The sequence below is a fragment of the Athene noctua genome, chromosome 12 (genome assembly GCF_965140245.1).
Source record: "Athene noctua chromosome 12, bAthNoc1.hap1.1, whole genome shotgun sequence".
Lineage (NCBI taxonomy): Eukaryota > Metazoa > Chordata > Aves > Strigiformes > Strigidae > Athene > Athene noctua.
In genome coordinates, this window is record NC_134048.1 from 17643708 (window position 1) to 17657696 (window position 13989).

Here is a 13989-nt window from a genome sequence, read left to right on the forward strand (position 1 = left end):
AGTCCTCAAAGAGCTTTCCTTGCAAGTTGGAGCACAGAGAAAGAATCTCATCCCATCAGCTCCCAACTGCTGGGAAACTTAATTAAATGGTTTGTGTTGCCCTAAGAGACAGCTGCAGCAGTACTGCGGGGTTTATTATTTCCTTACTGAAGACTGGAGCAAAAGGCCTGTTCTGGAAGCTGTGGGAATGCAGGAAGAGGACTGGAATTGTCCTCTAGCAGGATAGATAATGTTATGGGGGGAAAGAGCAAGCCAGAGAAATCCACCCTCATTTATCTCGTTGTATCAGACATTGTTGTGTAGGTTTGTGTTACAGGCCCCCAGCCCCAGCCCCTCCTAGCTATGCATATTTACATTTGAGGGATCTTGAGATGTTTCACTCTATCAGGGTGATTGAGGATAATAAATTTCACCCTGCAATGCAACATGCTGGGAGCGTGCACAGGCACAGCAAAGTGAGGATGGGTGATAACTTGCCAAGCCGCTGCAATACAAACATTTTCGGTTGTGTGACCCCTAATGACCAATCTGACCCACTGCCCGGAGCGATGGCAAGCAGGAGCCCTGCAGACGCGTCTCCCTGTGCATGCACAAAGCTTGTGCATGCACAGCTGCAGCCACCAGCTTTTACCCTGCAGAGAGGAGCAGTGCCTCTGAAAACGTTGAGATACAAATGCAGATCCACACAAAACCCCTGGTTTAGTCACTGCCCATCAGGATGAAGCCTGGCTGCTCATGTCCTAGGTCACCACAAAGAGCTCTGTCACCCACTCCCTTTGCTTGCTGGCAGGTGGCTGTTTCTGACAACGGAGAGCCAGCCCTGAAGTCCACCAGCAGAGTTGTGATACAAGTCCTGGATGCCAATGACAATCCCCCCAGTTTCCCCCACAAGCTCTTCATGGTGCAGCTCCCTGAGAGAGAGGCCTCGGAGACGCCACTGCCGGTCTACAGGCTGATCGCTTCGGACCGTGACCAGGGCCAGAACAGCCAGATCACCTACACCATCGAGGAGGAGGAGGAGGGGATATTCACCATCAACCCCACAACTGGCATGGTGTTCTCCAGGAAGGCTTTTCCTGCCTCTGAATACAACATACTCACGGTGAGAGCAGAGGGAAACAGAGAAAGCCAATGGGAAGAGATGGGTGCAGAGGGAAAGAGGAAAGGCTGAAGAAACAGAAAAGATAAAAGAAGGAAAGAGATAGAGAAAATGCAGCAGTGGGAGGAGTCCTTGGGTGGGACAGACTTGGGTTACAGGGAGAGAAACTGTGAGGGAATGATGGGAAATGCATAAGGTAAGAAGCTGTTAAAAATGGAATATAAATTGAAAATTTAGCTGTCCAAGCCACTCTGAGAGATGAACACAGTGATCCATGATACCCTATGGATGTGGACCCAAACCTGAACAGTCTTTGGATTTCAGCAGTGGCTCCATTTTGCAGTCTGATCAGGCCATGGAGCTTGGATATAGCTTTAAAGCTCTTCCACACTTGGGTCCTTGCAATTCCTGAATTAGTCTTGCTCAGAGAAGATCCAGGTCTCTGCTGTGGATTGAGCTTGGCAGATTTCCTTGATGGTCAAGAGGAATTTGGGTTGCATGGCTCTACCTTGGAAGCAGCCAGAAGTTGGGCCACTAGGTCATGTTTTGTGGGATTCTGGGCACACTTGGACCTGAAACTCCTTGGAGGGTGGGAGAAGCAGCTTCCCATGGGGCTCCCATGGGCTAAACCAGCCTTCTCCCTGACTGCATGTGCATGTCCCGGCAGGTCAAGGCAACAGACGGCGGCAGCCCACCACTTTCCTCCCATGTGCGGCTTCACATCAGCTGGGTCGCCCGGCCTGGCCCTTCCTCAGAGCCACTGGCTTTCGATGAACCTCATTTTAACTTTGCCGTGATGGAAACAGATCCTGTAAACCATATGGTGGGAGTGATCAGCATTGAAATGGGCCCCAGCCAAGTGTGGTTTAATATCACAGGTGAGACACAGAAATTAAACCAGCAGTGTGTGTCTGGGAGCGTTTGCCCCAGCTGCCTTGGCTTTCAGCACTCGCATGCCTGAGCTAATGAAGTTGTTTGCTTTAGGTGTAGGTGAGCTACAAGGAAAGCTTTCTCACAGACACCAAAACGCTTAAACTGCCATAGACAAAGCTGCCTGTCCAAGGGCTCCCGTGCCAAGTGCAATTATCTAACACGCTTTTTTAATGACATTTTGGGACTTGCCAGTGTTTGAGGTGTTCTCCGATGTCGCGTGAAAGGCAGGGCATGCCAGCCCCAGCTCCTCCCGAGAATCAAGTGACACTTGGTTGTGGTAAAACAGTCTGCAAGGATCCAGGTGTCTGGCTGGGTCTTGCAGACACCCCCTTGTCTCTCCGTTCCTGCTGAGCCCATAGTCTCACAGGGAGCCAACAGGGAAGGATTCCTCAAAGAGCTGGTCTGACCTAACTGGTGGGGCTCTCCCTTCCACCTCACAGCATCCCACAGATGACTGACTTCTTAGACATGAAACGTGACGGAGCTCTAGGGCCTCCTCTAAGACACACGATGCTAGGGCAGAGGGGATGTGGGCTGTCACCCCAGGGGACTCGTCAAGTAGCGTGTGTGCAGAACTGGTCCTACCAACAAGGGCCAATTGTGCTCACGTAATTTGGTGTTTTGAAGTGGCGCCCCAATCTGCCTTGCTCAGCCTTTCCCTGGCATTGCCTGAAGGGCTTACCTTCGTCAGAAAAAGCCTTAATTGAGTGAATAGTTTTTCCCATTATGTTAGGGCAGGGATAATGGTGTATAAATACAATTAAGCAACAAGAGATAGAATGCTACAAGAAGCAGACAATATCAGTGCAAGTTTTACCTGGCAATAGTAGTGTCTGCTTGGGTTTGCAAAATTAACGGTATATTCCTCTGAACGTTATCTCATCGTTTTCCTGCTGAGTGCTTGCCTGTATGCTTGGCCTCATCTCTGCCAGTTTCTAGTGCACCAAGTGCTACTCGGGACTCTTAGTTTCTATACAGGTGGAAAAGGACAGGGTTTCATTTTCTCTGCTAGGGAAGCAAAGCATCACAGTCGCTGGTAACCAAGCAGGTGATGCAGAGAGCCAGGAGCCTTCAGCACCTCATTTAAAAACTTTGCCTTTCCCAGTCCACAAAGTCTCTGTCACTGGGGTTGATGGTGTCTGCAAAACTCTGACAAAGCAGCATCTTTCTTCAGCTCTTTCCTTTCCTGGGCTTCCTCTTTTCCTTTGGCACCGTGCAAAGGGAGCCCTTCTGTCTTTTCTCGGGGAAAGGCATCCATGGGTCTCTCTTTTCCTGTCTCTGCTTCTTTCTGTCTCCTTCTCAGCAGGAAAATGGTGGTCCAGATGGCTGGCAACCACTGCATTTCTCCCACAAGGGAAAATGTGTAATTTAACAACCAGCCAAGATTTTCCCAGATAGTAAGAGAATAAAGCAGAATACCAAGCATCCAGCAGCCAGGAAGGGAAAAGTTGAGACCTGGGATAAATCTCAGAAAACTGCTTCTACCTCTCCGTAGCTTAGGACAGCGTAGCAGTGTTTCACATGCAGTGGAGAACTAACAGGCCACCAGCCAGCAAGGCATGAGAAAGGAGCTACCACGCCAGGGCTGAACAGCAGTAGCATGAGGGAAAGCCTTCTGCTGCGTTGCTGCTCAGGCCTGCGGTTCCCTGCACTGTACAGCCATCTGGGTTGGAGGCAACAGGCTCTGCTCACCCTGGAAGCACCGTCTGCCTCCCCAACTGTTCGAGTATTGGGCTTCTTCAGGTAGCTCACAGGCTCCCAACTGGGGCAATGAAGACCATCGCTGATATGCCCATGGTGTGACCTTGAATTGGAAGCCAGCAAGACTGTTGCTCAGCCCTTCAGGTCCCTGATCCGTGATAAGCCTGTGATGCTGCATAGCTGGAGACCCTGTGCAAATAAATCAATGTTCAAATGTGCCTGTTGCAAACTAGCCAGAACATCATATGCATATGTACTTCCCTTCCCCTTCTCTCTTCCTCTTTTTCTCTAATTCCCCTCACCTTCCCTTTTGTACTCCTTTGTCACCATCTGTGACTCCCTCTTTGACAAGCTTCTCCATACCCTCCCTATCTCCTGTGTCCATCTGTCACATTTTGTATTGAGTTTCCAGATTTGGGGGAAACTTCACCTGTGGCACCATCCCCAGTCTAGCTGTGGCCAAAGAGGTATGAAGTGAATGCCTACCCCATTCAGGGTATTGCTTGGCATGCCACATATCTGTCTGTGGCTGAGCATGAGCTCCTTATGTGGTTTGTGTATGGTGTCTGGAGGGGAGATCCTCATCCTTTGGAACTCCAGGCAGCTGCTAGAATCCCTTCCCCTGCAGAGGCTGCCAGCATCTGCAGCTTGCTCCAGACAGAAATCTAAGTGTAGCTGTCCACCCATTTCCTTTTCTCATCTCTCTCCCTTATCCCAGGTGGTGACGATGACATGGATTTTGACATTGAAAAGAGTACAGGCAGCATGGTCATTGCAAGAGCCCTCGATGCAAGGAAGAAGTCGAGCTATAATCTGACAGTAGAAGTCACTGATGGGTCTACTACCATCAAAACCCAGGTAATGTTGTTTTTAGTAGAGACCCCATCTAGAGTGAGTGTATGCCAAAGGGAGTCTTTCTTCTGACTCCGCTGAGCTCTGGATCAGGTGCCAGGCACAAGAATCTCCCTACACTGTGATCTTACATTACACAGTGACCCAAGTATTTCCTAAGTACCAAGCTAAGTTGGGCTTTTTTTTAATATTGTTGGAAATAAATGGTCTAGGGAAGTCTGGGCCTTAGCACACAAGGACAACTCTAGGCCACCAGCCAAGTTGGGGTGGCAGTTCACACTCCCAGACCTCAGCTTGCTCTCAGTGGCTCAGGCTAAACTACAACATAACTGGGACAACATGCTAATACGTAAGGGAAGTGCATACACAGTTAGATCAGGCTTGGGTTCATGGTGCTGTGTCAAGAGGTGTTCTTGGGACTTGCTAGCCTACGTAAAGCCATCACAGACAGATCTGCAAGAGGTGAGGTCAATTATCATTGATAATATATCAGCACAGAGAGCCAGGGGGTGAGTGGAACAACTGCAGAGATCCTGTGTCCTCTGAGTTGCCACATGAAAAGCAAGCACTGGTGAAAGGAGACACTGCTCTCAGGCATGTCCCTGAGCCCCAGTTAAAAGGGCTGGTTTGCCCATCTTTACCTACCCTCAGGAGGGGTATTCAGGGCTTGATCTTTCACCAACCATTTTCTCCACACGTAAGCAACCAAAAATCCAGACCTCACTGCACAGGAAGACATAGAATGTGAGTCACCCCTCAGTGACGCTTACCGTGGGAAATTCACCGTGGAGGTTTGCAGGGTATGATGAGTGAGCAACACTACCATTCCCGTGAAAGGCAATGCTAATGGATGGCTAGCTATCTCAAATATCTTTAAGTATTGTTCCAAATAAACAAACAAAGCCCCACCTTGCCTGGTGTGCATTCCCTGCCACCTTGCAGCTCATGCCTACGTTTATTTTGGCACTCAAGGCCGCTAGCAGATGTCAGAATACTTGCTTGTGCAAAACACCCACGGCATGTTCAGGTTTGCTAGAGGAAGCAAATTATTACACTTGGTTGGGACTTCCTAAGATGCAGTGAACACACCAGTAGGGGGGTCAGGACAGTCAGGGTAGGAGACCAAACAGAAGAAATTAGGTGACTTTGCAGGCAGGATTCAGGCAGGCCATTCACAGGGGTTTGCTGTCAAATGCAGAGGGGAAGATTTGGCTAAAACGTGCAGACCACAAACTTTGCTACGGCATAAGTTCTTCCTACACGTGCTGCTCTTGAGATAGGCCAGCCCCTCCTCTTCCTCTACCAAACATCCCCTCTCTGTCAGCTTTCTGGTGTGTAATTAATGAGGGCCAGTGGCTGTGGAGGCACCAGCCCGCAAAGCTGGCACCACAGCTGAGCAACTGCTATTTCCATGGCAGGCTGTGACGGTTACTCCGTGTGCCAAATACAAGCACGTTCAGTCTGAAGGGCTTGCCAGATTGGAGATATTAAAAAAAAAAGAGAGGAAGCAAACTGAAAATCTCTAAGGGAAAGCATAGCAGGAGTTCCTTGGAGAGAAGGACAGAAGGGCTCCCAGCCACCGTGGATGGCAAAGCTCCAGAAGTTGAAAAGCTGTGATGGTTACAAGGCTCAGAGCATGGCTACACCCGAGAGGGATTGGTAGCTGAGATTTTACATGGCTGCATAAATCAGGTTTCTCCCATGTCCCTGCTGCCCTCACTGTGCTGTCTCAACCATAGGCATTTATCCACGTGATTGACATCAACCAGCACCGTCCCCAGTTCCTGGAGAGCCATTACGAGGTGAGGATTCCTGAAGATACCCCCTCGGGAAGGGAAATCCTTCAAGTCAGTGCAACAGACAAGGACAAAGGCAAGGGGCTCATCTACACCATCCATGGTAGCGTGGACCCCAAAAGCACCAGACTTTTCCAGTTGGATCCAAGCAGTGGGGTCCTCACAACAGCAGAAGGCTTCAGTTCCCAGCCCATGCCTCAGCACACCCTAACAGTGATGGTGAGTCCTAGCCAAACCCTGCTGAGTCCATCAGCTTGGACAGGGTATATGGGTCACTGGAGAAATTAAAACTGGTTCTAGTCTTTGAGGGAGGATTCTCTAGAACAACAGGAAAGAGGGTGTTAATGTTTACTCTATAACCATCTTGAATAAATTTAGGTAACACCCTCTTTTCTTCTAACCATGTGCTGAGCCCATCACCTGCTAATTTCATTGGAGGGCCACTGGATTCTTATACAAGAAAGCACCATGAATAATTGTTAATGTTTGTTTTCAAGTTCAAGACTGAGCTTTGGTGCTGAAACTTACAGGCTCATTCCCACCCAAGGGATTGGTATCACTGAAAAACACCACCTTCTGTAAGAGTCCTGATGAGCTACTTAGAAGCCTGGTGCAGGCAAGACTACCCACTCCCCGAGCATGACCATACCTGCTCTTCCTCTGTCATTCAGGTACGAGACCAGGAGGTCCCCATCAAGAGGAACTTTGTTCGAGTCGTCATCCATGTGGAGAACTGCAACCTTCACCCTCCCCAGTTCAGCAGCATCCATTACGAAGCAGAAGTGCTGGACTCGGCAGTGGTGGGCACAGAGATTATACAAGTCAGAGCCCTTGATCAGGACCAAGGAGCCAATGCTGAAATCCACTATTCCCTTCAGGCAGGTGAGAGACATGTAACAATACAGTTTAGGCTGTGAACATGCCTGCATTTCTGTCCTCTAGCTGGTGGCCAGACAGTTGACCAGCTTTCTCTACCTGTTGCAAAGAAAACGGCTGCACAGTTCTAAAATATGTTTTCTGTCCTATCCAGAGAAGATCTAGATCAAACAAGTAATTTCCATGTTATGGAATGTTAACATCCTTCCTTTAGAAGACAGTTCAATGTTTGGTCGCTGGTCTAAGAAAAAATGTGACTGGATGAGTTAGTCACCTTAAAATCTGCTCTTCTCATCCATGGGAACTGAGGGAGGGATCCCTGTTCAACTGATAGGCAAAAATATTCCAACTCCTAGAACAGTCGTCATCACTTCCACCAATTCTACCAAGAAATACCTCCTTGAGGAATGATGAGTACTCTCTCAGCATTGGTTGATGGTGGGTTTGGGTCATATAAGCTCAGTAGGCCGGTATTTTATCATTCACTCTAAAGGTTAAAACTTAAGTATTTATGTCTGTGCCACACTGCCTATTTAGCACGTAAATACTTTGCAGGAGACAAGGCATCCTTTGCTCCATCTTTCTCACTGCAATTTAGATCAAGGACTGAGGAATTTAATTGCTCCTGAAGTATTGGTAATTATAAGCATGACAGGGCTTGAAGAAACTAGTACAGTCTGTGCTACCATGTTCTGCACACGAGGCAAAAGCTTCAAGCCCATGCTCTGCCACCACTAAATATGCTCAAATTAGAAGGGTATTTATCTCTAATTCACATTTTGATTGATTTAAAAGCTAGCTTGTAGATCTCGATGGGTTAATTGTTCTTAGAATGAAAATTATTTAGAAATTAATGAAGATTCTTGTCTCCCAGTGAAAGAAAGAGATGTTAATTAGGTCTGAAATCAGGAACATCTGTGGAAAAGAGGTTCAAAAAACCAAAACCAATAGGGTGTCTGCATTCTTCACTTTGTAGTTTCTCTTCTTGCAGGTAATGGGGAAGGTTTCTTTAGCATCGACCCATATTCTGGAATTATTACAGTTGCCCAGAAACTGGACCCATCCAGGCAGGAGCGATTTACTCTTATTGTAAAGGCAGAAGATCAGGTGTTCCCCCAGCTTAAAGATTCTGCTACAGTACACGTCCGCATTAGACCATCTGATCGAACCCCTCCAAAATTTCCAGAGGCCGAATACATCACAGAGATCAGTGAATCCACTGCTGTTGGCTCTCCTCTGATCCAGGTTTCAGCCACAAGCTTGTCACCAGTCAGCTATGAAATAAAAGATGGGAATGGAGATGGAGTATTCTCCATGAACTATCAGTCAGGCCTTATTTCCACTCAGAAGAGCTTAGATTTTGAGCAGGTATCTTTTTACCAGTTGAAAGTCCGTGGCACCAACATGGCCGGAGCATTTACGGACACAGTAGTACTTATCTATGTCATAGATGAGAATGACAATGTGCCCATCTTCGTTAAGCCTTCCTTCGTTGGCTGGCTCATGGAGAATGCTCCATCACAAAGCATGGTGCTGGATGAAAGTAATGCTCCCCTTGTGACCCATGCAACAGATGCTGATCAAGACTCCAATGCTCTGCTGGTCTATGAGATTTTGGAACCGGAGGCGCTGAAATATTTCACAGTAGATCCCAGCACAGGGACGCTGACCAGTCGTGCTGATATAGACTATGAACTCACCCCAGTTTTCCACTTCAGTGTACATGCACATGACAGTGGAAGTCCCAGCTTATTTGCATCCAAGCCGGCCAAGGTCACAATCCATGTTAAAGATGTGAATGATTCACCTCCAGTCTTTTCCAAAGACATTTATGAGCGTTCTGTGTTGCTACCTGCCCACCCAGGGATGGAGCTTTTGTCAGTGCAGGCAAAAGATGCAGATTCGGAGGTGACCTACAGCATCATGGAAGGGAACCTTGATAATGCTTTCTATATTCATCCACTCACAGGTCTCATCTCCATTCTTAATGCTACTGGCCTGGGAAGCTACCGTGAACTCACAGTCAGAGCTGGTGATGGCTTATATAAGAGTACTGCTCTGGTTAAGCTAAATTTAACTCAAGCACAAGGTACAGGCTTAAAATTTGATCAAGACATGTATACAGCAACTGTGATGGAGAACTCTACAGATGAGAAGACTCTCACTGTTCTTGGGGTCAAGGGTTATCAGCTAAATGAACCACTTTTCTATTCGCTTTTGAATGGAAAGGAAAGATTCAAAATGATCCAAGCATCTGGAGTACTCCAGACCAAGGGTGTGAAATTTGATCGCGAAACACAAGACGTGCATGAGGTAGCTGTGGAAGTGAAGGACAATAGAAAACCACCAAGAGTGTCCCAGGCCATGGTCAAGGTTTATGTAGAGGATGTCAATGACAATCCACCGCAGTTTGAGAATGTGCCATATTACACCTCGGTGCAGGACGGCACAGAGCCAGGTGACGTACTTTTTCAGGTGTCAGCAACAGACAAAGACACAGGGGATAACGGAGCCATTACCTACTCATTTGCAGAGGACTACAAATACTTTTGGATTGACCCTTACCTCGGAGACATCTCACTTAAGAAGCCTCTTGATTATCAAGCTTTAAATAAATACAACCTCCAAGTCATTGCTAAGGACAAAGGCAAGCCTCCCCTCCATGCTGTAGAGGAGGTTGTGATCAGTGTGAGGAACAAATCCAACCCTCTGTTCCAAAGTTTGTACTACCGAGTGAAGGTGCCAGAAAACATCCCCCTGTACACTTCTATCCTCCACATACAGGCTCGCAGCCCTGAAGGCTTGCGCCTCATCTACAACGTTGTAGAAGAAGATTCCCTGAAACTGTTCAGCACTGACTTCAAAACTGGTGTCCTTACTGTCACGGGCCAGCTGGACTATGAGCTAGAGACAAAACACACGTTCACTGTTAGAGCCACAGACACGGCTCTAGGGTCCTTTTCAGAAGCCAGAGTAGAGGTGGAGGTAGAGGACATTAATGACAACCCCCCCATATTTTCTCAGATCATCTACACAGCATCTGTCTCAGAGAGTTTGCCAGCACAGACCCCTGTTGTCCAGCTCTTTGCTTCTGATAAAGATTCAGGCAGAAACAAAGTGGTCTCCTATCAGATCTTGGATGATGGTTCAGATGCTACCAAGTTCTTCAATATTGATGCCAACACAGGGCAAATAACAACAGCTCAAGCACTTGATTATGAAAAAAATCAACAGTTTCGCATGAAAGTAAGAGCTGTAGATCATGGGATGCCTCCACTTAGCAGTGATGCCTTGGTAATCGTAGATGTAACAGACATCAATGACAATCCCCCTGAATTCAGCCAGCTTCAGTACGAAGCCAAGGTAAGTGAAATGGCTACGTGTGGGCACATCGTGATAAAAGTCCAGGCCCTGGACCCCGACAGTGGAGACACCACCCGCCTGGAATACGTGATACTCTCGGGCAATGACAATAGGCATTTCACTATCAACAGCACTTCTGGAATAATATCCATGTTCAACCGCTGCAAAAAGGACTTGGAGTCATCTTACAATCTCAGGGTTTCTGCTTCAGATGGAGTTTTCAAGAGCATTGTGCCTGTGTATATCAACACCACAAACGCCAATAAGTACAGTCCCTCTTTCCAGCAGAATGTGTACGAGGCAGAGCTGGCAGAAAATGCTGAGATAGGTACCAAAGTGATTGAGCTGCTGGCTATTGACCCAGATGGTGGCCCATATGGCACCATAGACTATACCATCATAAATAAACTCGCCCATGAGAAGTTCTCCATAGACAATAAAGGCCATATTGCCACACTCCAAAAACTGGACAGGGAAAATTCAACAGAGAGAGTCATTGCCATTAAAGTCATGGCCAAGGATGGGGGCGGGAAGGTGGCATTCTGCACTGTCAAAATAATTCTTACAGATGAGAATGACAACCCACCTCGGTTCAAAGCCTCTGAATACACACTGTCCATCCAGTCTAATGTAAGCAAAGGCTCCCCTGTCATCCAGGTACTGGCTTACGACGCTGATGAAGGTGCAAATGCAGATGTCATTTACTCTGTTGACTCCGTGGAAGATGTCGCAGAAGACCTTGTGGAGATCAATGCTGCCACTGGGGTTGTTAAGGTCAAGGAGAGTCTTGTTGGTTTAGAAAACAGAGCCTTTAACTTCAAGGTGAAAGCGGAAGATGGCAGACCCCCTCACTGGAACTCCCTTGTCCCGGTGAATCTTCAGATTGTCCCCAGGGAGGTGACATTGCCAAGGTTTTCTGAGCCCCTTTATACATTCTCTGCATCTGAGGATCTTCCAGAGGGATCAGAAATAGGGTCAGTCAAAGCTTTTGCAGAGAATCCCATCATATACAGCCTGGTGAAGGGAACCACTACAGAAAGTAACAAGGATGAGGTGTTCATACTGGATGAACAAACGGGGGCTTTGAAAATCAAAAAGGCCATGGATCATGAGACCACCAAGTGGTACCAAATTGATGTTATGGCTCATTGCTCACATCAGGAGACTGAGCTGGTCTCTCTGGTCTCTGTGAACATCCAAGTGCAGGATGTCAATGACAACAGACCTATTTTTGAGGCAGATCCCTACAAAGCTTTTGTCATGGAGAACATGCCGTCAGGAACCACAGTCATTCAAGTGACAGCTAACGATCAGGACATGGGGAATGATGGACAGGTGACCTACAGTCTGGAAGCAGAATCTGGTAATCTCCGAGGACTCTTCACCATTGATGGTGAGAGTGGGTGGATCACCACACTAAAAGAGCTGGACTGTGAAGATCAGGAGATCTATCGGTTTTATGTAGTGGCTACTGACCATGGCAGGAAAGTCCAGCTCTCTTCCCAAACCCTGGTGGAGGTCACTGTCTCTGATGAAAATGATAATGCTCCACAGTTCACCTCAGATTTCTATAAAGGATCGGTTATTGAGAATGCGGAGCCAGGACAGGTCGTTGTCACACTGAGTACCATCGATGCAGACATCTCTGAGCAGAACCGGCAGGTCACATGCTACATAACTGGTGAGTTTTTCCTGACTTTAAATCTTGAATGAGCAAAGACAGAGTGTCATCTCAAAGTGAGGATTTTGTACCTTGTCTTACAGAACATTAATACAGAAATAGCATTATACTGACAGTCCTATCAGAAGCAGATGAAACCTGAGCTCTGTCATGAGATGGACTCTGTAGTTAAATAAGTTTGGGGTATCCAAACCTCTTTGATAACTAACTGCAGTGGTTAAATTATCATTATAATAACTATCTCACCACTGATTTTCCCTATTTCTTTGGAAATAAATAAATGAATAAAAAATATAAGTAATTATGCAGTATTGTAGATATATTTATCTACACTTTCTTAACAGAGGAATAATTAAGACAGTGTATTTGTATTACCTGTTGGAAGGACAAAAGCAGCGGTACAGCAGAAAGGAAGGTTTTTCTCACACATACTGTGATCTATATTTAAGTTGTGTGACCCAGCTTTTTCTCTTGCAAACAGTGCAGTCAGTTTACACATCACACATATGTGCAACCTGCCTGTATTTTTTAATAACTATATATATATATGCACATAGGATGCATATAATGTTCTGGTATGGAAAGTTTTTCTTATGAAGGCACTTTGACTTAACAAACAAGCAGACTTCACAAGGTGGATATTTGAGACTGTCATGTCAATCTTAGCGTGGGTTTTGGCTAACAAGAAATACTAAAGATGACTCTTGAATCCCTAAAACATAAGTTGTGCCAACTAAAATTAACCACTGCTGTAAAACAACAAAAAAGTTATACTGGAACATTTGTTGTGCATCTGCACAAGTAGAAGCTTGATTTTACAGTACTTTTTGACCCCAAAGGGTCTTTCTCAGACCTGGAACAGATACTTCAAATTAAAATGTTTGTTCGAACTCAAATGAGGACCCTTCAGGGTCAAAACATTTAGCCAGATCATGCTGCAGCCTGTTATCTATTATTGTAACCATTCAAAACAGTAGAGGAATGCTGGTACTTTCAATTGGTTTATGGCATGCCTAGGTATTTGCAAGCTTTTGGGAGGAAAGATTCGATCCATATATGTATTTGTATTTCTGCCATTTTAAAGGTAGCAGTAACTTACAACTGCTTTAAGCCCAAGAGAATGCACGCTTCTCTTAGTGGTGAATATCGTAAGCTCCATCTGCTACGTCCTTACACAGGTCAAACTCTACCCATAAACGTATAAAAACAACTGCAACATAGCACTGCAGCAAAAGAAAGGAGGAGGTGAACACAGAGCCTAACTCCCCGTTGTTCACACGCACATTGATTTCAAACACGCAGAAACTAAATCTGAGCATGGGCTGGATTCTCCCAGCATCAGAAGGACTAGCAGAGGTCTCGCTGTGCCTCCAGATTCACCACCTCATCACCGCAGTGCAAATGAAAGCAGAAAGAGAGTGAATTTAATTTACCTGGCTGTGAGAGGCCCTTCAGAGTCTAACACAAACAAGCCCTGCAGCCGGCTCTCTTCATTGCCTCCCATTACCTAATGTGCTCCCTCCTTCTGCCCAACGGCGTGGGTTCAGCAGAGGACACCAGCTCCTTGCCAGAAGAGAAGGATTCTCCAGGGGAAGCTTCCACCCCCATTTAAAACCTACTCTGTGTAACATCAGCAGGAGTGACATGAATCTGGTGGACTGGAGAGCCTGCCTAGTCTGGATTTACCT

General features: G+C 46.7%; 1 protein-coding gene across 1 annotated transcript in view; it reads left to right on the top strand.

The window, feature by feature from the left end:
• FAT2 (FAT atypical cadherin 2) overlaps positions 1–13989 on the top strand; it is a 47051-nt gene that overhangs the window by 11245 nt on the left and 21817 nt on the right. Inside the window, exons 4-9 of the mRNA XM_074916485.1 lie at positions 791–1102; positions 1767–1977; positions 4452–4591; positions 6325–6600; positions 7053–7263; positions 8249–12301. Coding sequence (XP_074772586.1) covers positions 791–1102; positions 1767–1977; positions 4452–4591; positions 6325–6600; positions 7053–7263; positions 8249–12301 — 5203 coding nt within the window. The remainder of the gene's footprint in view (positions 1–790; positions 1103–1766; positions 1978–4451; positions 4592–6324; positions 6601–7052; positions 7264–8248; positions 12302–13989) is intronic.